Source organism: Bipolaris maydis (assembly GCF_028858645.1).
Source record: "Bipolaris maydis strain C4 unplaced genomic scaffold PSV08scaffold_11, whole genome shotgun sequence".
Classification (NCBI taxonomy): Eukaryota; Fungi; Ascomycota; class Dothideomycetes; order Pleosporales; family Pleosporaceae; genus Bipolaris; species Bipolaris maydis.
The window spans coordinates 1,158,818-1,182,269 of NW_027093867.1; the positions used below are offsets into that span (position 1 = coordinate 1,158,818).

General features: G+C 50.7%; 7 protein-coding genes across 7 annotated transcripts; 3 read left to right on the plus strand and 4 right to left on the minus strand.

Moving 5' to 3' along the window:
• Positions 1–335: 335 nt before the first annotated feature.
• Positions 336–5,582, minus strand: PSV08DRAFT_411402 (uncharacterized protein). The gene is made up of 8 exons (XM_014221906.2): positions 5,327–5,582; positions 5,076–5,276; positions 3,942–5,024; positions 3,619–3,889; positions 3,150–3,198; positions 2,060–2,964; positions 1,790–1,796; positions 336–1,596 (listed from the first exon to the last, which is right to left on the minus strand). The coding sequence occupies exons 1-8, from the start codon at positions 5,402–5,404 to the stop codon at positions 456–458; spliced, it is 3,735 nt and encodes a 1,244-aa protein (XP_014077381.2). The 5' UTR covers positions 5,405–5,582; the 3' UTR covers positions 336–455.
• A 146-nt stretch (positions 5,583–5,728) lies between these two features.
• On the plus strand, positions 5,729–6,956 carry PSV08DRAFT_207246 (uncharacterized protein; the record flags this gene model as incomplete). The annotated part of the gene is made up of 2 exons (XM_014221905.1): positions 5,729–5,859; positions 5,920–6,956. Exons 1-2 carry the CDS (start codon positions 5,765–5,767, stop codon positions 6,953–6,955), a joined length of 1,131 nt encoding a protein of 376 aa, XP_014077380.1. The 5' UTR covers positions 5,729–5,764.
• Positions 6,957–7,665: 709 nt separating this feature from the next.
• On the minus strand, positions 7,666–11,886 carry PSV08DRAFT_378707 (P-loop containing nucleoside triphosphate hydrolase protein; the record flags this gene model as incomplete). The annotated part of the gene is made up of 2 exons (XM_014221904.2): positions 7,666–11,478; positions 11,575–11,886. The coding sequence occupies 2 exons, from the start codon at positions 11,884–11,886 to the stop codon at positions 7,678–7,680; spliced, it is 4,113 nt and encodes a 1,370-aa protein (XP_014077379.1). The 3' UTR covers positions 7,666–7,677.
• Positions 11,887–12,346: 460 nt separating this feature from the next.
• Positions 12,347–13,400, plus strand: PSV08DRAFT_373053 (HIT-like domain-containing protein; the record flags this gene model as incomplete). The annotated part of the gene is made up of 3 exons (XM_014221903.1): positions 12,347–12,485; positions 12,542–12,764; positions 12,830–13,400. 3 exons carry the CDS (start codon positions 12,347–12,349, stop codon positions 13,398–13,400), a joined length of 933 nt encoding a protein of 310 aa, XP_014077378.1.
• A 211-nt stretch (positions 13,401–13,611) lies between these two features.
• PSV08DRAFT_378721 (uncharacterized protein) lies at positions 13,612–15,540 on the minus strand. The gene is made up of 5 exons (XM_014221902.2): positions 15,389–15,540; positions 15,196–15,339; positions 15,069–15,116; positions 14,708–15,017; positions 13,612–14,653 (listed from the first exon to the last, which is right to left on the minus strand). The coding sequence occupies exons 1-5, from the start codon at positions 15,521–15,523 to the stop codon at positions 13,680–13,682; spliced, it is 1,611 nt and encodes a 536-aa protein (XP_014077377.1). The 5' UTR covers positions 15,524–15,540; the 3' UTR covers positions 13,612–13,679.
• A 659-nt stretch (positions 15,541–16,199) lies between these two features.
• PSV08DRAFT_319776 (uncharacterized protein) lies at positions 16,200–17,654 on the plus strand. The gene is made up of 3 exons (XM_014221901.2): positions 16,200–16,529; positions 16,588–17,024; positions 17,087–17,654. Exons 1-3 carry the CDS (start codon positions 16,458–16,460, stop codon positions 17,394–17,396), a joined length of 819 nt encoding a protein of 272 aa, XP_014077376.1. The 5' UTR covers positions 16,200–16,457; the 3' UTR covers positions 17,397–17,654.
• Positions 17,655–21,358: 3,704 nt separating this feature from the next.
• On the minus strand, positions 21,359–23,260 carry PSV08DRAFT_227987 (major facilitator superfamily domain-containing protein; the record flags this gene model as incomplete). The annotated part of the gene is made up of 7 exons (XM_014221899.1): positions 21,359–21,397; positions 21,471–22,395; positions 22,445–22,605; positions 22,656–22,875; positions 22,926–22,988; positions 23,036–23,129; positions 23,182–23,260. The coding sequence occupies 7 exons, from the start codon at positions 23,258–23,260 to the stop codon at positions 21,359–21,361; spliced, it is 1,581 nt and encodes a 526-aa protein (XP_014077374.1).
• Between the last annotated feature and the right edge of the window lie 192 nt (positions 23,261–23,452).

Genomic DNA, 23,452 nt, shown 5'->3' on the forward strand with positions numbered 1-23,452 from the left:
ACATATACTACTACTACTAACACAAGGCTGAGCTAGCCCGTTCTGAATCTTTCGCCATTATTGGCACAGACATGGGCTAGGCGAGACGGAGAAGCTGAAAGGGTATGTGGTCGTGCTAGGCGGCTTCATCAAGGTATTTAGATGACATCGTTGAGACCGCGACAAGAAAGTGGTCGTATTTGCTTGGCCTATCGACACGTGACCTGGTATCTGTCAATTCCACCTGATGATCTCTTCCCACTATTGTGCACACATGATACAGCATGGAAACCAATCTGCTTTTGTCTTTTCAACTTCAGGCTGTAACCCTTCACCACTGTCGATCATAAAGTTCAAAAAGATGGAGCAATACAGTTTTGAGGAATACGCATATAGAAAGTAACTTCGACGTGAAGTCAAAACAATACTAATAGAAAACATCAAAACAACTGTCTGGAAACTCCAAACACCTTGCCTCACTGCATCCCTTTCGCGTCAGCCAGATTTCTTCTCTGTGCCTCTCTCTCCTCTTTATTTACATTAATATTGAAGCACTGACTCCTGATCATCTCATACAGCGCACCCGCAGTAACCCCCTTCATCGGCTGGCTCCACCTCCCCGTAATACGAGTCTCAAGCGTATCCGAATCGATTAGTGTACTCTCATGAGCGCGTAGCACAAAAACAATTGAGTGCCGGTACCTCTTCGTCACACCATCTACACCATCCCCAGAAGACATCTCCCGGGGTCCTCCATACGCAACCACCCTATGCCCACCCGCCCTCAACCTCTCATTCGTCAACCTCTCCAACTGGCGTCCAACCAGCATCGTTGCTCCCTTTTCCTCTTTCCTTTCGACTTCCCTCTCCACATCAAACCAGTCAGATCCATCCCAAACTTCTAGACCGGGCGTATCACCCACAACCACGCTGATCAATCCCAAATCCGCATGTGCCTCCGCAACAACTTTCTCCTCCCACCCTTCATACCTAAACAACCTCAACATCGTCGCCGTCTTGCCCTCTTCGTCCACAGGCATCCGCGCACAAGGCCCCACGAATTGACGCAGACCCTCATGTTCGCCATCAGGAAGCGCAAGTGCCGTGGATATGCGACCTAGGGCACTCGAACAGTGTTGTCCGATAAGTTCCCAGTACCGTCGCGCAGGTGCGCGTAAGATATCGGGACAATATGCAAGCGACCGGAGGGTGATGAATTCTTTTTCGCCGGGGATCTTCGACCATCCTTCTTCAGAGCCAAGACGGTGTTTCCATTGGTGCTTCTCAGAGTCGGGAAGGTTGAAGAAAGCTTGGCCGGCAGAAAAGAGGTCTTGGTAGGCGGTTTGGAGCGGGTGTGGCCCTGGTGGTGGGATGCTGGAGAGTGAGTCTGGGGATTGAGTTGTTGGTGAAGTTTTTGGGAATGTGATTGTGGTCCACCCAAGTTTCAGTAAGGTGTCTTGGTGTTCGGGGAGGACAAGGGGAACGGGTGCGTGGATGAGTTGCGGTCTAGTGTCTTGCTCTTCCTCTTCTTGCTCATCTCTTCGCTTTGGGGTTGTCTTTTTCTTTGAGAGGAAGCGTGCAATCATGTTTGAGATGGAAGATTGGTGTTCCGATGACCTCGACGATAGTGTGGTAAGAGCCATGGTTTGGATTGGTAGCTTTTGACTGCCGCAAAGTTATTAGATATGTTCAGTTGATTGGATGAATGGCGGCACAGCGCAATTAATTGCCAAGAATAAAATATTTCACTAGATTACATGTACTGAACATCAAAAGCGCAACAATGAGAGATGGATGGATATATGATGACGTTATGTCTACAAAGCTAAGCCACACATGCACAGCCCCTCTAGTCAGCCTACCGGTCAGGCCAGGCGCACCACGTGAACTATTGCACTACGCGAACAAGTTACGCCGTGGGTGACACTATTGCGAGGCTATCGATATACTAGTTCGGGATTCCATTCAGCTGTTTCTCACAGCCTCTGCCTGTTCTTGTCCCATAAATCTCTTTCTCTCAACACAAACCACTCGTATAACAGCGGCTTAATCTTAACAATTCCATCTTTCGTCTCGCAACCAAATTCCATCCCAGGCTTCCATGTGCCTCCCTCAGCACTGACTTTCATATGCGTCATGTTCTCCAGCCGGCACATTGCAAGCCCTACGTTACCAATACCAGCCACGAACTTCCCAGTCGCGCGTCCTTTTTTAACATTACCACTTTCGTCGAGTTGCTTGATGTCGGCACCATGCTCAGGAAGAGCGGCTGACGTGGCGGTGGTGTATAGTTCAACTGGTAAGATACGTTTTCGTACGATTCCAGTATGTTTTGTACGGATGGTGAGTTCTTGGCCGACGTAACAGCCCTTCTTGAAATCTATGCCTTGAGAGAGATCGATGTTGCACTCCATTGGCAGGGCACTCTCGCGGGGTATTTCAATCTGTCCCTCGGGGATGCCATTTCGGTAACGTTGAAGGTGATATTCTTGAACATCTGCAGGCTGCGCGCCATCTGTTATCGTTTGCATATTTGCATCTGCAAGATGGCGATGCATTTTTGGTGCGCGCGGATCTTTCAGGCTAGCAATGAGACCTTGAGTGTTGATCTGCTCAATTGCAGATCCCCATGTTGCCCAGACGCGTACTGCCTCCTGACTAATTTCCTCAATCTGAATCTTGCTCCTTAATTTATGGCGTTTCAAGTGCTTTTTCAATGCCTCCAGTTCACCTCCATCCACCTCAACATAGCAAGCCCAGTGTCCCTTCTCTGCAACAAGCTCAGGCCACACCCATACAAAAACGTCCCACAGTATTCTGCCTCGCGCATCCAGAAAGGCAGAGTAGAATGATGATTGACGGTCTGGATCAACATTATTTGTTATCAGGCCTTGCAGAAACTTTGCAGTGTCGGGACCGGAGAGGGCGATTAGGCGACGATGTGGCAATGGCGCAAAGCCTGAGCTCGTGGCGTATGCAGCTTGGCTGGATGTTGCGTATTGACGGAGTGTGAAATTTCTTCGAGATAATCCAAATGTTGAATCTGGGGTGGCAGCTCGACTGCGGAAGTATTGATGCGACGTCAATTCATATGAGTCTTCAGTGCGTAAGGATGCTGTGGTGCCAAGATATCGTTGTACGGCAGAAGCTGGGTTGCGTGGATAGCGTACGCTATTACGACATGTGTCACATATGTATCTTGCAGTGCGCTTGGGCGCGCTTAGAGTTAGAGCTGCCATGGGTGGTTGCGCAAGATTGAAGTTTGGAGATGCAGTGAAGAACTCTGACGACATTCCTACTCGAGATGCCTCGGCATTTGCGGAGTTAAGAACGAAGCCAGACAGCAGCCTTTAAACGCAAAATGACATCAACGTGTAGAGCAACAAGATCTAAATGCACTATTGCGAAAGCCAGCTATGCAAAAACTGGCAGCTTGTTTAAAATACATGCCACCCGCTAACCCATGCGAAAGTATATCGCTTTCCGACGAACGCCAGTGCTCAAAGCCACAGCTTTTGAAACCCGAACCATCATTGCGGCCAATCAACCTCTATTCGTCTTTTTTACCAGTCAATCTCGAACGCTCATTCTTACCTCCCTTTGAGTTTCCAGCACCCGAGTCGTCACTGTCTTCATCACTGTCTTCGTCACTTTCCTCCTCCTCGCTTCCATCACTACTCCACTTGTCGTCCTCACCAACAGCGAAGATTGTATCGCCATCAAGACTTTCTCTAGGAGGATGAATGGGCTTTTGTGGTTGTGGCGCAAGTAAGGGTGATGCATCGCGTGCATGATCATTAGTGGATCTTTGCGCTGGATCGTAAGAGGAGCCCTGGTTCGGGCCCCCTTCCTCTTCGTCCAAGGAATCTCTGATTGAGGCAATCTCGAAGCCTTCGTCATCCTGGGCGATCTGAGAGCGGGTCAGCATCTCTGTATGAAGCATACGGTATGTGCGGACTTACCTCGTCGCTCATAGCAAATCTTCTGTTGTTGGCTGTTGGCCTCCACATGTATGCAACGAAGCATACATCAGCCAAGTAGACTAGGTTTAGCCAACCATCAAGTACGAACCACCGCGTTTGCCAATGTGTAGGCGCAAAGTCTGGAGTAGAAGCGCCAGCAAATGTGAAGCTATTGATGAAGAAGAACCCGAAGATGACAATAATGCTTGTCAAGATGCACCACCATAACCGCTTGTACATGGTGGCTTTGACGTGCTGTTTCCGCTCCATGAGGTCTTTCATGGTAAGGTTTAACGAGTTCAGTGTCCAGATGTAAAAGGCCGTGAGTGTAGCGGATAGCGGAAGGATAACAAGCAGGACAATAGGCCCAGCATCATCTGGGCGAACAGTGAGTGAGGCGACAGCGTAGATGACGCCAAAGACAAAGTGTGCCACGGCGAGCCAGCGGACAACCATCATAGTCTTTCCAAGGGAAGGCTTGACGACACCATATCCCATGCATACGATAAGAAGCAAAAAGAACGAGAATGAGTTCCGGAAGGCGTTCAGAACAGCAACAACTATCATGAGTGCTTTGGCACCCACATTGTTACCGTGGCGGTTTTGGTAGTCGTAGTACCCCCAAGTCATGAGCATCTCCAAGACCAGAAAGACCAGGATAGCGGTGATGTAGTTCTGGACGGCAAGAATGTCGTGCCTATTTTGGAAATACAAGAAGCCCCAGAACGCCAAGACGAGAAAGTATACGAGTGTGATGCCGCCGTAAAAGGGCAGTTTTGCAATCTGGGCCGCCTGGAGTTCGCCGTATGCATTCCGGAAAACCACGACGGCCTCGTACTGCAATCGACTATCCTGGGCTGCCGCCGCCACGCAGTAGTATCCTGTTTTTATCGAAACCTTCTTCTCTCCAGTTGAAATGGGGTAATTGATAGGCTTAGGGTCGTTGAGGTTGATTGCGGCGGTCCGGATGTACATTTGAGAGATGTTGTCGACGTCTTCGGCGAGCACCCACTCGCCCTTGTGCGTTTCATTACATAGTTTCAGTTTGATAGATTCGTCATCACAGATGTAATGGCGGTTTTCCTATGCGCAAGTTAGTCAATTTTCCCAAGCATCAGGCTGCGGAGTACCAACGTCGTTCACGGGCAAGTCGGATGGGGCACCTAGAAGCAGCGTATCCTTCCACTCCCACACTACTACGCTGACTATCGGGTTCTCAATGCCCTCGTTCTTCTTTGGGTCTTTTATGAACTTGACAAGTATAAATGGGTCAACCTTGCCGCCCCATGCCTTCTTGCTGTACATGCCCGAGCATTTCTGGCGTTCATCTTGATTCTAGGTGCGTGTCAGCGGTGAAAATGATACAGAGTAGAAGGCAAAGTTACCAAAGTAACCTCTACTGCTGCTACTGCTGTAATTGTGGCTAGCAGCAGCAGCGCGATAAGGCGCAGGCCCGCCTTCATCCTGCCTAGAGATGAGAGGCCAGCTGGCGGAGCTGACGGCTAAAAGACAATGACGCTTCAGGCCAGGGAACACAATGCGATTTGGGTCAGTGAAGGGTATTCTTCCTCGTGTAAGGGTTAACGATAGGTCATGGGCGCAAGTCTGGCGTGAAGCCGTGGCAGTTTCGATTGCGCGTTCGTTCACAACCCCCAGCCAGGTCCGCCTTCCCGGTAGCTCGGATTAGCGCGCGGCCGTTCGTGGCGCAGCCTGGCGTTCAACCGCATGTGGCGCAGTCCCGCACTCTTCACATGCCCACTGAGTCAGCCCTGCACAACTATCACAACACCAACATCAACATCACCATCTGAAATTACGCCAATATGCCAGGCAAACACATTGCTGACGCTTCTGAGGAGCCCTGTAGGCGATGCAAGGGCGTGTCCGTGCTTGTCGTTCGCTCTGAACCCCTCTGCCAGTCAGTTCTACGCCACTTGGGCAAAAGGAAAAGAAAAAGAATTCGCTAAAACTTGCACAGTGACTGCTTCGCCCGCTATGTTCACACCAAATGTATCAAGCGTCTAGAATCCTTCCGGGTCAACTTTGGCGCAGAGAAGCAACGCAGGGTTTTGGTTCCCCTGTCTTTCGGATTTTCATCCATCTCCCTCCTGCATGTCCTGGATCTGCATCTCAAGACGCAGAAGAGCAAGACTGGCCGCACTGGTTTTGAGATTAGTGCAGTCCATATCCAAGAACCAGGACATGCCGTACAGGCTGAAGAGCTTCTGGAAAAGGTCCGCGCACAATATCCAGACCATGAATATGTTTCGTTACCTTTGCATGAAGTATTTCGTTTAGTACCAGACGATGCGTCACTCAAGACCCTGCTGCCCCAAGATCAACAACAGGCCGAATCAAGTCCCGAAGATCAGTTTGTGCACATGGTTAATTCCCTCACATCGGCCACAGCTCGCGCTGACGTAATCTCTACTCTCCGAACCCGTTTAATTGTAGAACACGCCAAGTTGGCCGGCTGCGAGAGCATTCTCTGGGGAGATAGTACCACCACCCTCGCTCAAAAGACCCTTGCAGAAACAGCAAAAGGCCGAGGCTTCTCTCTGCCCTGGCAAATATCAGATGGCGAATCTCCGTTTGGCCTCCAGTTCCACTATCCGCTACGAGATGTGCTCAAGAAAGAACTCATCTCCTACGTCAACATGTCAGACTCCGATTTGGTCTCACTCGTACAAGAAACATCCTCAGGCCCCACTCAAGCATCTACAAGCTCCAAAAACACGACTATAGACGATCTTATGAAGCAATACTTCGAGTCTGTGGAGGAGAGCTTTCCAAGTATCGTTGCAAACGTCGTTCGCACTACAGGCAAACTCCATGCACGTCCTGATGCGCTTTCGGATCCACAGTGCAGCTTATGCAGTATGCCCGTGCCTGAAGGCCGTTTTGGTATTCACGGCTGGGGTGGCGACCAACATGACGGTAAAGACTCTGGATCTGAAAGCACGAAACGAAACATCTGCTATGGATGCACGAGATCGCTACCTAAAGTCGTTTGAGTATGAAGGATGATTGGAAAATGTAAAAGGCCATTCCATGCAAAGAATAGCCTTGGCCTCAGCGTTCTCTATAGAACTCATCTAGAAGACTAGTTCTACATCCTTGCACCGCGGTACTGAGCTATGGTCTTGGTCCAGCCTCAAATCCACGCCGTCGACTTTGGCTCACTCCAAACTAAGCTATCAGAACGTTGCCTGAAGATTCCTCAAAAGCACAATTCGAACATTCGCAAACACCCGGATTCAGATAGTGAGTGAGATGGTATGCCGTTTCAAACAAGGATGCCGAGATAGGTATATACCTCAAATCGCGACTATGACGCAAATCAAGACGTCCACATCATGGATGACCTTCTCCATACAGCACACACAGCTTTAAAGCAAACTCATGAGCGAAACACTACCTCGCCGGTTCGCGCCATATCCTACATATTTCTTCGCCAGAAAAGAAAAATTGCGCTTTTGTTTGTATAAAAGCTACCACCGCAACTAGGATGTATCACGAAGCCAATAGATTAACTACATATTCTTAATTTCATGGGAATAGAATAGCGGGCAAGAGATGTAGATTAGAAGACCAAAATATGGAAGATATAGTGTCCAGATCTTATCCAATCCATTCAACTATCTCGTCTACACCACTGTGTTCTCCACCAACATCACCATCGCGCACTTTCTCCATACCAAAAATCTGGTAATCCATCCCCTATATCACCTCCACTCTAAGCATCCAACCCATCCCTCTCAACCAACCACCTAACCACCTCCACAATCTCCGCCTCCTTCTTACTAATCCCCTTACCCGGCTCCCTCACCATCCCCTCGAGCACCTTATCTAGCATACCCCTCAACCGACTAACCAGCACACCAATCCTTGCCCAACCCCTAAGTCGAATCCACTCATCAACCACCAACCCGCGTCCCAGTGTATCAACCTGGATTCTACCAGCGAACATGAGAAGACTGTATGCATTAAACGGCGTGATATCCCTGATGAAAACTTTACTCGTGGCCATTTTGTTGAAATACGCGATGAAGGAGGCATTGTGGGGGAAAGTTTGGCTGGAGAAGAGGGTGGAAGATGGGTGTACGAATACGCGTCCGTTTTCTTGATTGAAGTATTTGATTTCACGGGCTGAGGGGTCGAGTTCGACGGCGCCGGCTATACCCGCGGCGAATTTCTTGTCGGGGAGCTGGATGCGTGCGATTTGCGGGTTGAAGGAGCCAGCAATGAGGGCGCGGAGGAGGGCGTCGTTGGTGTTGTGTTTGTTATAGGTGGAGTGGGTGGAGGGGTTGGTTGAGGAGTAGTGAGTGGGTATGAATGAGATTTCTTTTAGAGAAGAGAGGTATTGAGTACGGTTCGAGGCAATATCGAACAACGTCTGGGGTGAAAGACGATTGTCTTGACACCAGAACCGGAGGTCGCGTGATGAGGTGCCTTTGCTGCGGAGTGCGGACCATTGTTCATAGGCGCGGAGATCAACCAGAAGGTCTCCTTGGTTATTGGAGAATGAGGCACGAAGGCGGTCGAACTCGTTCCGTGTCTCTTGGTCTCGCTCTCGCGGTGATATGAACGGACTGCGTGCCGTCAGGACCGAAGCGATGGTCAAAGCAGCTTCAAGACAACCAAATGTCGCTCCATATACCAGCAGCTTGCCAAGGCGAAGATCTGCTGGAATCATAGACATGTGGCGACCCAGAGCAGTTAGTTCGTTGTCAGTTATAGCTCCCATCTGGGACAACAAGCGCACCGCGCCCTCGACTGCGGTACTCTCTGGCGGCGTCAAAGCCGAAGCTAAGAACCCAGAGACATCCTGTACACCCATGGCTTTGATTGACAGACACATCTGTTCGAGTGGCACGCGCCGAATCTCGGGGTCGGGTCTCTCCATCATCTTTGCCTCAGCATTTCGGGTGTATAGTTTGTAGCAGTCACCTGCCCGCACACGTCCTGCTCTTCCACGTCGCTGCTTGCATGCTGCCCTTGAAGCCCACGTCTCAGCCAGACGGACCATATTGTTCTGTGGGTCATAACTTGTTTCCTTTACCCTACCTGTATCGATGACGGCAACAATATCCTCAATCGTGATGGACGTCTCCGCAACGTTGGTACATGCAATGACCTTTCGTTTGCCATGAGGTGCGGGAGGGAAGACGCGTTTTTGCTCAATTGGCAAAAGCGATGCATGCAGAGGCAGTGCATGTAGGTTGGCAAACTGGCTTAATGCCTGGAGAGTTCGATCAATCTCCATGGTACCAGGCAGGAAGATCAAAATACCACCATCCTTGGATCCGAGTTGACGGTCGATATGGCGTACGGTCTCAGCAATCAAGTCATAGTTGATGCCGAACCCAATACTCCGGAGATTTGCAGAGAAACCTTTCTCTCCAGAATCATCTTCCTCGTCCATTCCATAGCCTTTGAATCCAGTAAAATGAAGAATGTCGTCCATGTAGTAGTCAGTTACAGGGTGGGTACGACCCTCAATTTCCACACGACCCACTGGTCCTACCTCCTTGAAATAAGCCTCGAAGACGGCGGCATCCAGTGTGGCACTCATGAGGATAACCTTGAGATCTTTACGTTGCCGTAGGATTTGACGTAGTAGAACAAGCAAGAAATCAGTGTCCAGACTGCGCTCGTGTACTTCATCTACCACAACATGGCTCACATCCGCCAGTGAAGCAACAACATCATCGGCATTTCCGCCAGAGGTCTGGAGTCGTCTGAGAAGAACACCAGTCGTGACGAATGTGATCTTGGTAGTACCAGGCTTCTGCTTCGATTCTCCACGAATGGTATAACCAATCTCATCGCCAACCTGAGAACACCGCTCATCAGCGACGCGATCAGCGAGGCCAAGAGCGGAGATTCGTCGAGGTTGTGTGCAAATGATGTTCGCTACGGCACCAAGCTGCCGCTGTATTAAGTCGTCCAAAACAAATTGCACTGATTGGGTCGACTTTCCCGATCCCGTCTCACCTGAGATGATGGTGACATTGCATTTGTTGACAGTCTGCACAATATCTTCTCTCAGGCGCCAGGCAGGTAGTGATTTTCGAGCATCCATCATCTTTTGTTGCGCAGGAATATCTTGCTTAGCTTGCCAGGCGGCCAACGCGTTTTGACTTGCAGGAGTCGCTGGTGTCCAATCGATAGGTTTCCGAGGCTTTCCCTTTGCCTTTCGTTTCTGACTTGGTTGTTCAGACATATGGTCCGCTGCCGCAAGTCCAGAAGAGACATCTGATAATCTTCCTGGATTTTGGAAAATGTCACCAGCATTCGTTTGGATCCAGTCCACGATATCATATACCATTGGCATGCCAATGAAATTTGCCTCTGCATGAAGGAGGGCCTGCCTGATGATGCTTAGGCGAATATAAGCTGGGATAGCAGCTTCGAATGTGATTATTGGTACAACAGCGGGGTAAGGACCAAAGGGCTTTCGGACTTGTAAAATGAGCCGTTTACCCTGTTGCTTGACGTCCAATTCAATGCGACATGCCTCTGGAGTGGGTCGTGAAAAGAGACGATCGTATATTGCTTCCAGCGATGACATCTCCACTTCCCATGGATCTTCCTCAGATGCTTCCTCTGACATGCCCTCTGACAGAGAAAGATCTGTCAGCTCCTGCAAGATGCTGTTATCATCCTCTTCTGGTCGAAGAAGGCGAGCCTGCAAAAGAGCTGCCGCTTTTCTTTCATCACCACCCTGGCTATCGAAGGCTTCTTCGCATAGGTCTACAGCGTACCCTGCAGCTGCCAGACGCTTCACAGCACCTTCGCGCTTAAGGTCCGTGCTAGCCATACTAACGCCAGCAACATAACCTTCGGGTAAAGACCAAGATGGAAGATCGTCCTCTGGTACATGGATAAGAAGCCATTCAATGATTTCCTCGCGGTCTTTGCAGATTTCGGCTGCTTCTTCGACATGGCTCTTTCGAAACCCAAGATCAGTGATTTCCTCAACCAACCTCGCCTTTGTAGCCGCGTCCATCTCGACACCATTCGGGTTCCAGAGGGCATCACGGCGGATCAAACGCTCTGCTTCTTTTCTTGTCCGTTTTCCCAGCTCAATCTTTGGCACGCGTTCCCATCCCTTCATCAAATTCCTGCTTGGCGCAGACTCCTTTGAAGACCCAGGCATGACGGCACCAGGCTGCTGATTGTGGGCCTTCTGGGCCTCTGCCTGTTCTTTCTGCTTCTTCTCGCGCGCTTTAGCAGCTGTCTCCCGAGCCTTTTCTCGCTCTGCAAAGCCAAAGAATGGGTCAGCTTCGTACATCCAGCCCTTTCCATCCTGCTCATCCCTCTTTTTCAGTTCCGTAAACTGTCCTTTCCACAAATCTTTGTAGGTCGGCGGAAGCATCATGTGCAGGTTCTTGGCGCTGGCGACGCGAAAGAGGGTATATGCAGCAGCAAAGTTGCGAGCCTCAACAGCGGTAGGTTGGTGTGCTTGCTCCTCGAGTTCGGCGGGGATCTTGATTGGCGGCAGAGTCGTCGTCTCTCGTGTCTTCTGGTTCACCTTGGACAACACCACAGCATAGGCAAAATGCTTGTCGCCATCCTTGCGCTACAAACCATCAGCTGCGATGCATCTGCTTTGAAAGAATATCCGTACAATGCGATAATCTGGCTTGGCCCACTGTTGCTTTTGAAAGTGCTCTGACAGTAGATTAACAGGCAATTTTCCAGTCCATGATGCGCCAGCTATCAAAGTCCGAGTATCTGGTCTTTTCGGACCATCTTCAGGCTGAGCGGCTCCTCCCTTGCCCTTTCCTTTGCCGTCATTTTGGGCTGCGTCACCGCCAGAGCTTTCGCCCTTTTTCTTTTTGGCCTTGCCGTCGCCAAACACAATAAAGCTTGTGTCTTCTTCGGGCGGGACTGACTTCTTTGCAGGTTTACCGCGGGGTGGGTGTGCGTTCTTTGGCATTGTGTCGGACCAGGAAAAAGTTGCAGCGTCTAGTAATATCCATGGACAGATGTATGTGCTTCGGAAGGGGAGCGATGGACAAAGATGTCTCCTGCGTCCGTGAGCGGTTAAGGGCGCTCGCGCTAGAAAAAGGGCTCAATCACCAAAACTCCACCACCAGCTATCAGTGCACTTGTTCGAAGAGGAAGTGACTATGAATTGTGCTGTAGCCATTTCGATTGTAGCAGCGAGACACTGGAATGTTGCACGCAATCCGAAATTCCGATGGTTGCAGGGATGCCTCGTTACGCTCGGACCACCTGTTGTGAGCCTCATCGTCATCGCCTATCAACGCGACATGTCGTTGCGCCAAATCACTAAACAATCCATTGTCGGGAGATTGTTTTCAATCTCATACAGAAAAATACACGAGAGGACTCCAGGCATCTATCAGCCACCACGTGATAGCTTCCGAGCGATCATGTCCACAAACAACAATCACGACCTCAGTGCGGAACAACCCCGCGACGCGATCACAGCAGAGGAGATAAATGGCACAGAAACGCCCAATCAACCTCAACCTACCATGGACGTTGGCTCCCAAAAGCGTCCCAATGCATGTATGTTTCTGAATTATTCTATCCAAGTCCCTAAGCAACTTCAACTCACAACACAGTCACAGAACTCATGTCGCAATCCAAGCGACCAAAACCACCAGATGGCATAGCCGCCGCCGACTCCCCAAGTACTACCAAGCAAGACGTCAAACCCTCCAAACGCTGGGACCCCCGCAATGGACTGGGTGTATACATCGAAACCCCCGAGACAAACCCCGAAGGAAGAGTCTTAGAATACGACGACGACTTTGTCGTAATAACTGACAAGTACCCAAAAGCAAGGTCCGTCTACTTGGGCAATACCTCCCAGACTCAAATAGATCTACGGTACTAAAACCAGGATATAGCATACACCTTCTCCTCATTCCACGAAAACGCACCTACTATTCCCAACACCCCCTGCGCGCCCTCTCCACCGACACCGCTTTCCTCGACACAGTAAGAACACGCACCGCGCATCTGGTAGAACTAGCAGCAAACGAACTCCGCCGCCAATACGGCGAGGGCAGCGCCTCAGATGCGCCGTACAACACCGCTCTCGAATCCCTCATGTCCGGCCCCGACCCACCATCGCCATCCAAGCGGGCCGCTCTACTTCCACCAGGCCGCGACTGGACCAAAGAAATAGTGACGGGCGTGCACACGCATCCGTCCATGAATCACCTGCACATCCACGTGTTTAGTCGCGATATGCATTCACCATGGATGAAACACAAGAAGCACTATCTAAGTTTCAACACCAGTTTCCTGGTGCAATTGCACGAGTTCCCGCTCGAAGAAGGCAGTGCGAGATTTCACCCGCGAGACTGGCCGAGCTGGGACATGAAGTGTTGGCGATGCGGACAGAATTTCAAAAACAAGTTTGCGGCGCTGAAATCGCATTTAGAAGAGGAGTTTGAGCAGTGGAAGAAGGAGTGAAATTGTTTCTCTTTTTTTTATTGTTTTAGTTTGGGTGGGGAATACAAGGGTAACGTACTAGACTACTAGTACTATGTAGATGGCCTTTTGGTTTTCAGAACTATCATCTCGTATTATACAACCACATCATCCCCGGGTAAAACGAGTTTACAAGTAGCATATCTTGGAAAATCATTGGGCATTGGGGAACACTCATCCACATAACAAGTACCGTACTGTAACCACCCTCACTGTCTACCGCCTATACAGACCTTAGCCAAGAACGGCCGAAACGACTTCTTAGCGTATGACCAGAGTCTTCACAATAGTCGTGTCGATGTCATGCAAATCGCCCGAGAACTTGCACGAGTCGCCAAAAATACAATTCTTGGTACCCTTGGCATGGCTGGTCTTATGCCGAGGCGCAGGGCACCGGTGACCGTAGATGCACTTGATGTCCTGGCATATACTACCATTTGCGCAGGGCGCCATGCGCGCCACCAGACGAAGTGTAGCGATCTCACTTTCCGTAGGCTTATAGGCGTGCAGATGGGTACAGGAATCTCCATAAGGACACTCCTTGCGGAGAAAATGGATGTTGCAGAGTTTCATCTTCTTAACGCGGTCAACCTCGGATTTGTCATAGTCCTTGCAGGGTGGGTCGACACGCTGCCCTGCGCGGTTGCGGGCGATGATCTCCTCGCGGCTGGTAGGCATGTAGGTAGGCGACTTGGACTTTGGGGGTGGAGGAGCTGCGGCTTTAGCGGCGTAGTTCATAGGCGCTGCAATGGGTCTCTGTGCAGGCAGGCCATCAGAATCCAAGGTTGAAGTCGATGGAGTTCTGGCCATATGGCTCAACACGGCACCTTTGGGGAGAGGGCTTTCCCAGACCGATGAACTGCTCAGTGGCCGTGAAGACGCAGGCGCTGGAAACCGAAATGGAAGACCGGTTGATGGGACGAAGCTGTTTGGGCTACCTTTTGTTTCGGCTCCATTTGTAGCAGGAACAAAAGCTGGCGAAGGAGCCCCCAAAACAGGCCCAGCTCCCCAAGATGCGTACTTGGGCTCACGAAAGATTCCGGAAAGTCTTTTCGCCTTGTACGGTAGTGAAACCAGGTCTTTGTCAAAAAGAGGACCCCCAGCGAGTACCACCTTATCACGCAAACCCTCTTGATTAGAGTGTTCTTCAAGAAGTCGTGTGTACCCTTCGTTGTAAGAACAACCGAAGAATAACCGGCAGCAATGGTAATCTCGAAAGTAGAGTTTGAAAGACTCTGCATATTGTCAGCGTTTTGAGGTGCTACCAGATATATACTGAGTATACTCACCAATGATCTTCTCTGTGGCGCAATCATCATGCATACCTACGTCGACAATATCGAACAATACCTTGCCCGTTGTGAATCCACGCACAAAGTCTTCGAAATAGGTAATGTCAGGGATGACACTTGTGCGCACAAGCTCTTCAGCAATGCCTTTGACATTGGCGTAAATCCGACAAACGATGCGCACCTCGAGCGGGGTGGTGTTGCGAGTGCTTTCGCTTTGGTCTTGCATATAGTTTTGGACGGCGGCGTGCAGCTTCGAGGCGGCGCGGCGACCGCCGTTTGCACCTTCGCGTATAAACTCATCGAGGAACTGGCCACTTGATCAGCAAAACAGAAATCGTTTTTCGACAACAGGGCTAACCATCATATCATCGCCGTCAATGAGCACTACAACAAAGGAGTTGTCCACCTGATACTTGCATGTCAGTCTTGTGCTGTGATGGTTCGCAGATGCACGACTATCATCGTATGGCGTAGGGTTGACTCACCACGGCCTGCTGTATGTTGCCCGCAAGTCTCTCATAGTGTTGCTTTTCTGCTAGACACTGAAAGATCCATTCGCGATCGCGGTTGCGTTCGGCGAGCATGGCCTGGTTCTGCTGAACGACATATTCATAGCGTACGAGGAGCTCCTACCAGCAAGTCAGGTTGGTTGCAGAAGTATTTTTCTTCGAGACCTACAGTCATGAACTTGTTCTTCTCCTCTTCTAACTGGTTAAGCTGCTCGAAGCGCTTGCTGAGCATGTCTAGATCGTTATCAGTCTGAACGGTCGAGGGAGAAATGATGCCACTGTGCGCATCGAGTGAGAGCGCCATGCTGAGATGGTCAGGCGAGAGGCGTCGGCGTTAAAGGGAGATGGGTATTTATTGCAGGGAGGGGATAAGAAGTTTGTTGTGCGAGGCTGCTGCACATGTGAAGGCGAGAAAGTGAGGTAGAGTGTAACAAGGCAACGTGGGACAGGCGGCCGAACGTTCTTTCCACGGTTCACGGGGAGTGAAAGATGGGCAGGAGCAAACGCGGATGAGGGGCAGAACTTTATAGACGCTTCCAGTGGCAATGCAGAGATTCGGAATACAAGAATGTGAAAACAGAAAACAGAAACGAGAAACGAGAAACGGGAAACGGTGTTGGGGAACAAATGCCAGGCAGGAACCGTATTGAGGGACGAGCAATGGAAACAGAAAACAGAAAACGGAAAAGGGTTAACGGTTAGTATACCCCTGGAGGGTGTAACCAAGATGCAATGCAAGCTACCGGCAGAAAGGCATTTGTCTATGTATGTACACTACATGTCGGTGTCGTTGGGGACAAACGCAAGCACTAGGCGCATGAAGCCGCAGGCGAATAGCCGCCGTTGGTAAGCGTTGCATAGGCAGGAATAGGTGGCGTGGTCAGTCTATCCCTTGCGTTTCGGCGCTTAGACGTGTGCAAAGAGGCTATATTTGCAAGGCGGCAGCGCGACAAGGCAGATTTGTCATGTTGTGTCGCTATTTGCAAACCATCGTGTCAGAAGCGAAGAGAGAAAGATGTCGCGTGTGTGCGAAGAGACATGGGGTTGGCGGCTGTTGTTGCTTATGGCAGCCAACTGCCTGACGTCGGCTTTCCGCTGCCGCGGCTGTCGTTACGTTCGCCAAGACCCAACCGCGCCCGGACGTCACTCGCCAGAAGCCACGTTCGAATTCCACCATCTCTCTTCCCACGCCCCTCTTCTCTATTCTTACCATCCCATCTGTTTGCAGCGCTTCCATCATGGTCAATTGGCGATCCTCTACTCTGCTCCTGCTCTCCTTACGCGCACTTGGTGCCTTTGCCGCCGCCGAGGTGAGTTTGATAGGCTGTGACGACACATGACATCAGATGGCTAACCACCAATTCTCAGGCTGAAAAGGTCCAAGAGCAAGTCAAGGAGCCGCAGACGCCCAATCTCAATGTCGCCGTCTCCGTCTCATTCCCCCAGTCTGAGATTTTTGGCGTGAAGCTCGTCAACGGCCATGCCACCGAGGCGCGTCTTTCCGTCACCAACAATGAGCCCACACCCATTGGCGTTTCCGTTGTTGGTGGCTCGCTCGTCTCTGAGGTCGCCGGCAAATCCCAAATCGTCCGCAACCTTACCTCGAAGCGCTACTCGATTGAGATTCCCGCTGGCGCCGAGGAGACTGTTCCTTACAGCTTCACTCTCGACATGCACCCCCAGAACCTACGCTTGGAACTTATTACTGTGTTGAAGGGCGCCAACAATACTGTATTCACCATTCCCGCCTACAACGAGACTGTTAGCGTTGTTGAGGCCCCCAACAGTTTCTTTGATCCCCAGATGTACGTTCCCCGCAGATCTGCCATACTTCTATGATTGTGCCATGACTGACTTGCGCCCGTAGCCTTTTCCTTTACCTTGTCGTCCTTGGTGCCTTTGGCGGAACTGTCTACTTCATCTACAACACTTGGATCAGCACTTTCTTCCCTCAGAAGAAGGGCCACGGCAAGGGTGGTGAGCGCGCCAGGATGTCTTCGGGTCAGAGCAAGAAGGTCGACCCTGCCGACCAGGTTGCAGTTGTCGGTGCCGATGGCCCTGCGGTCACTTCTGGCGCCAAGGCCTATGACGAGAGCTGGATTCCCGCCTCTCACCTCCAGCGGCCCGAAGCGAAACGCGTCCGCAGCGGCACTCCCAAGGCCAAGCCCAAGGCCTAGACACGTCGAGCACCTACGATACAGAGGGCTTGGGATATTCATGCTATACGAATGCGGTAGCATGCCAACAGGACATGCGCGTGCATGACATGAAGCAACAGTGTGTTGGCGTTGGTGGCTTTGTATACGGTGATTGCTCTAGACAAGGCTGTCGCATGTTGCAGGAAAGACAAGTTGTCTTGACGAATTGGATATAATGCCGAAGAGGTGGATAACTTTGTATATTAGAAAAGTAATATGATACGACATGTTGTACCATGAATGCAAATGCGGATGTGTGTGGATGTGGGTGCCTGTGGTACAGTTGACTGGGGAGCTGGAAGCTGGAGCTCTCCCACTGGTTCATACCAAGGCGCCATGGCCTTTGTTGTGGTTGGCTCCCACTACACCCTCCAAGCACGCCGCACACTGTGCTTTTTCTGGGGATCTGCATGCAAGCGCTCTACGCTACACAACGGACAGATATGAAGTTAGATGGACGGATTATATTATGCTGTTGAAAGGACAAACGCATACAATCTCGATGTCACAGTCATCGTGCATCAAGCCCGCCTTTGTACATGTGCAAGATGGCCGTTAGCCGTAACCCCCCACGGCTCAGAGACACACCCACACCCACATCTACCCTTATGACCCCTTCACATGGCATGGCCCACAAAACGCTTACGCACTTGCAGCCCAAGCCTTTTCGGTGATCATTCTAGTGCTTTTTTACATGTGATTTAACCATAAGATTAGTGTTAGCACGAAACATTGCCAACCCAAAGCAAGCAAAGCCTTGGCAACAGCCGCATCTTCAAACGCAGGCGGCCGACTTTCAAACACGAAGATTTGGGGCAGATACGCCTCGCAACCCACCACCCCACAACCCACATGCCAAACGGGGGCCCAAGCAGCTGGTTGCATAAACAGCCTTGATCGACAGACGGCATTAACTGAATCTGGGCAAATAGCCTTTGTGGGTGTATGTGTAAAAGGTGTGTCTGTGAGTTCAGTAGTTACTTGTGTGTGTTGCATGAGCCAAGAGCAAGCACAAGCGGGGACCCCGTTTGATTATTCTGTCAGAGTGTCAGAGGTATCAAGATGTTGATTAGAGGGCTAAAACCCTTGAGAAGAGGACGCGGCCCCCGGCCTCGCACAGAAACAGCTTCAGGTAGTGTATCCTGTGTACCCGCCTACACTATGCGGAGCGGACTTGGCTGGCTTGGCCCCTTCCCCCATTTGGGCGGTTGATTTGGTATCTTGGTATTGGGGAAAGAAGGAAGGGACGGTTGAGTTAGAAAGGGTTGGGCGGCTGGATGTGCGAGTTGCTGAAGTGGGGGAGGGGGACGTGGACGATTACTACAACGGGCTTCTTTGGGGGTCAAGTGCAACTGTCACTGTCTGATGTGCGCAAGGTTACTGGACTTGCGGCTGCCAGTGTGAACGCCTCTTTTTTTCCTTCCTACCCCCCCTCCCATTATTCACCCCCGCGTAGTCGCATTGCAGGTACGTATGCGCACAACGGCGGTGAGGGATGCATGTGCTGTTTCTGTGTCAGGTTGGGAGGGGTATCCTATAGGAGAGACGGGATCCCATGCAATGCGGGCGTGGATTTTAGACTGGTGGTGAAGTAGTAGTGGTGGTGGTGGTTGTAATGGTGTAAAGGCACAGGCTACGCATCGACGCATCGCGCCTTTGAGATTGAGTGAGCCAAGGAGCCGGGGGGCGTACAGCGGGAGCTAGAGTGTTTTGCAGTATGAGACATGCAGCAGTACGATGGGGAAAGAGGGAAAGCAAGATTGGGAAACTAGTTGGGAAAAATATCGCAGGTGGACGGAAAAGGTCGCGCCGGCTTTTGCTCTCTTTCTCGCCTTGCTCACGCGATCCGGAAATGGAGCCCTGCTCACGCGGCCGGATACGCTGGGGGATCGAAGCTAAGTCACCGGATAAGGGGAAGAGAGAGATGAGGGGAAGAGGCTGCATACACCGGATATGTCCATCTGCACGCACACACCGGAACCAATACAGGAGGGTGGACGAGGATGATGGGCCGATTGGGCCTCCGTGGTTGGGAAAGCGCGGGTTCTGCGCGACACCGTGTGCAGGCAGGCATTGGGTGTATAGGTAGTGTGTGGAGTATGGATGTACAGACTTAGCATGTCCGGGGGAAGTGATCGGTAGGTGGGTTGCATGTGGGGTGACCTATAACCTTTTGGCCGCCATAAGTGTGGTAGCTCCAAACGGTGTGGCCTTCACATCACATGTCATAGCCGGCGCAGTTAACCTCGCTTGTGCATGGGTGCACTCGAACCGGGGCGCCGGCTCGTGACTCTGACGCGGGCTTTACGCCGAGGATACGGAAACAGATCGTGTGTGTCGGCGGTGGGTCAAGGGTAATGGGCTTGGGCGGGTGGATGGACGGACGAGCTGGAGGGTGAGTCAAGATTGGATCGACTCACCAATATATAAGATCAGCCCTCGTCTGCTGCACCCCATCTAGCTTGCTTTTTATCCTCTCCCTGCAAACCACTACCACCTACGACTCACACTGCCATAACATCATCGAGTGCCAAAGGCCCGAATAGCGGAATCACCACCCTCCATCAACCACCAGCCACCAGCGTCACCCTTTTCTCCAACATACCTATACCACACTCAAGCACACTTGCACATTAAACGCGCATTCATCTACTACAACGACACCAACCTCGATCTTCTATATCCTCCACAAGGCCTAGACCGCCACTCTCTCAACCACACACTATGCCTCCGATCAGCCAGTTTCCACCCGCCCGCGTCTTCCTCAAGACCGCAACCTCATCCGCACCCACACCCTCTCCCATCTCAATCACAACCAGCGTCAACACAGCCGCCCGCAAGTCGTCTCTGACTTCGCCCATCAGCCCGCGCTACGCCATCTCCATGTCGCCCCAACAACAATCCATGTCGCAAATGTTCTCCTCTCAAAGACAAGTCATGCCGAGACCGGGCGACGCCATCCGGAGAGTCACAAACTGAAGAAATCCTTTTCTTCTCTATCTGCTTTGATTTTTCTCTTGTACTTGAAGCGAGAAACCATTTCATGACATATCCACCCCCATTCTTTCTCGCGGCGCGGACGCTGGTCGTTTTGTGTGTGTGTGTGTTTGTGCGGTTGCAAACGTCATTTTATCAGCACGAATTAAACTTGACGTTTGGTGACAACAAAAAAGGAATTTCCCCAAAAAAGGAAGGGGAAGACAGACCACTTGGGGTGGTGCAAAAAAGGCGCTAGGAGTATTTCGGTTTTCTTTTCGGTTATCATCTTGCTTTTCTCTACACTGCGATGTTCGAAAATGGGCGAGACCTACGGGTTCTCTCCTTGGGAAGGGAATGACATGATCTGGAATGATCTGGGTCTGGATGGACGACCCCCTCCGCGCCCGCTTCCCTGAGAAGGCAAATCTGGAGATGACCGATACGACTTTAGAGTACTACCCTCAGGGGTATACAAATTAAGAAATGTAAAACTTTCTAAAACATGGAAAACGTGTAATGTGAATGTGACCTAGCCAAGGGTCTCCTCGTGTCGTTTGTCCTCTTTGAGTTGTTCTGTGTGCGGCGGCTAGGCTTCTCGAAGCTGGGCTCATGGACCACTATTTAGATGAGTAACAAGGCCATGTGCTACTTCTTAGTTTAAAAGTACTACTACTTCTTGGGTATTCTTGGAGATGCCATTAGCCTACATGAGGTTAATTGAACGAGTTACACCATGTAGACTACTGTTGCTTCTTCTATTTTGCAGTACTGGCTTCCCATGAGAACTTCCTCACGACATGAAAAAACACCAGAACGTAATGCAAAACCATCGATTGTGCGAAAAGACACCGTGCGTATATGGACCATATGTACGTAAGCGCGTGAATGTACCACATCCCATCCTTGTCTTGTGTATAAGCTCCCGCACCGCACTTCTATCTCGCGTCCACGTCATCTCGCCTCTAACCGGAGATTTTCTTTCCGAAAGAGCTTCTAGCAATCTATTCCACACTGTTAGCAAAAGTCACATGCCCACAAACACACAAAAACAAAAGAACAAAAGTAAAAACTCACCAGACTCCTGAACCTCTTTCCATACACGTACGCCGGAATCGTAAGCATACAAATTCCCAAATTGATAAGCGCTATACCATCAAACACTGCCCTCGGCCCCACCTTGGCCATGATGCCGTTTGCATACGTCGTCGCGATGAACGTAAATACGGCCTTAGTAAAGTTAATAGTGACAAACGCCTGGTTTGCATCACGGGGGTGGCAATCAATGACGTAAGTCAGACTCGCCGTCGAGGCAAACGGCACAGACAATGAGTGGATCGACATGAAGACGATAGGCCACACCATAGGCAAGCCTCGCGACACACTGATTCCAAAACCTAGGAAACCAACCGTTGCAAAGATGGTGGCGGGAATCATGAGTGTGAGCCGAAACTCGGGCTCGAAGATGCCTTTGTTGCGGCGCGCCATGAACTTTGCGATTGCATCGGCCGTCCAGCCGGAGAGTGGCGAGCCGATGAGGGAAACGGCGAGGAGAGGAAGATTGGTTAGGCCGACTTGGGAGGGGGTCAACAAGTAAGGGGGTGCGGTGAAGACGCTGACCGAGAGCAAGGAGATGGTCAGGAGCCAGGTAAAGTACGATCCGTACACGATAGTACTGAACAGTACGGCGGGGTAAGCGATCAAGGGTACGGGCTTCCATGCATTCTTCCAGAATGATTCAGGTGACATGCGACCGCGGAAGATGGCGAGCTGACTTTTGAATGTATGCCTAGGCTCATCGCGTTCAGCCATGGATTCAGCGATGGAATCGTCGTCTTTTCCATCAAACCCAGGTTTCCCACCCGTGGGACGTGGACCGTAGTATGTAGTTTCAACAATCAAAAAGTATACGCCGAGGACAATGGGTATGAAAATCAGCGCCGAGATACCAAATGTGGCTTCGAACGAGACGTTTTGAATGATTGCGCCTGCGATAACTTGACTAGATGATCATTAGCTGGGTAGGTTCTAACACTGGAAGAGAGACGTACCCAAGAAGCACTCCAGAAGACAACATGCAGCCCCAGACTGCAATACGTGTGCCTCGCTGATGGACAAAGTACATGTCCGATACCGTTGACGTGACGAGCGTCTCGAGAGGAGCTGACGCCATACCCTGTATGACACGCATGACAGCGAGGGAGACAAATGACTAGACAAAAGTTAGTCAATGATCGACTGATATTCTACATTCCAACATACCCGGGTAAAGAATCCCCAAACGTTAGTAGCCAGGAGAACTACTGTCGAAATAACGAAGAATGGGCGCTTGCCCCAGATGTTTGCTCCAGCAGCTGTGAAGAACGTGGTGAAGCCAATCCAGAAAGCGAGAAATCCGATGATGAGACTCGAAACCATGTCAATACTGACGTTGTACTTTTTCGCGAGAAGAGGTAAACCGGGTGTCACCATTGGACCAAGACTACACTGGCATCAGTATGTGAAGATTGCCCCGTGATTGAAGGTACTTACGCTGTTGTCGCACCAGAGCTGAAAGCAAGAAGGACCATGATGCACTCCTTTCTCATCGGTGACCTAGACTCGTCAATGCAAGTCGAGATCCAAGCACACAATAAACTCACCAGTTTAAAGGATCATTTGGACTGTCCGATGGTTGCGGTTGCAAGATAACGTCTCCATCGCGCTTCAAGTAGCTCGAGTCAACTTTCGAATCAACTACAACCCAGTCAACATTGTCCACCTCAGACACGCAACTTGTAGAGTTTACCAGCTGGACCAGAGTCATTGATGGTCGACGTCCCTGGGGGAGCCGCCATATGAGGGTCATCAAGAATACCGAGGCCCATCTTGACTATCTGCGAACAATAGTAGTTACCTTTTAGCGAAATAGAAGAAGAAGAAGGAAAAGAACAAGTACAAAAGCTGCCAGCAGCTACTCAGAAAAAAAAACGACCTGCGTCTAAGAGAATGGAAACTAAAGATTCACAAAGAATGATATGAACACCATGGATAATGAGACCAGCTCCGATATTCCATCC

Excerpts from the sequence above, each read along its gene's own strand:
- PSV08DRAFT_378721 (XM_014221902.2), bottom strand. The coding sequence starts at position 15,523 with ATGGCGCTCTCACTCGATGCGCACAGTGGCATCATTTCTCCCTCGACC. Across the intron at positions 15,340-15,388 it reads AGAAGAACAAGTTCATGACT|GAGCTCCTCGTACGCTATGA; the intron begins GTAGGTCTCGAA and ends ACTTGCTGGTAG. Across the intron at positions 14,654-14,707 it reads CGCCACAGAGAAGATCATTG|AGTCTTTCAAACTCTACTTT; the intron begins GTGAGTATACTC and ends GACAATATGCAG.
- PSV08DRAFT_319776 (XM_014221901.2), top strand. The coding sequence starts at position 16,458 with ATGGTCAATTGGCGATCCTCTACTCTGCTCCTGCTCTCCTTACGCGCA. Across the intron at positions 16,530-16,587 it reads GTGCCTTTGCCGCCGCCGAG|GCTGAAAAGGTCCAAGAGCA; the intron begins GTGAGTTTGATA and ends ACCAATTCTCAG. Across the intron at positions 17,025-17,086 it reads AGTTTCTTTGATCCCCAGAT|CCTTTTCCTTTACCTTGTCG; the intron begins GTACGTTCCCCG and ends TTGCGCCCGTAG.
- PSV08DRAFT_411402 (XM_014221906.2), bottom strand. The coding sequence starts at position 5,404 with ATGAAGGCGGGCCTGCGCCTTATCGCGCTGCTGCTGCTAGCCACAATT. Across the intron at positions 3,890-3,941 it reads GATTTGCTATGAGCGACGAG|ATCGCCCAGGATGACGAAGG; the intron begins GTAAGTCCGCAC and ends ACCCGCTCTCAG. Across the intron at positions 3,199-3,618 it reads GGAGGAAAGTGACGAAGACA|CGCGCCCAAGCGCACTGCAA; the intron begins GTGATGAAGACA and ends TCTAACTCTAAG.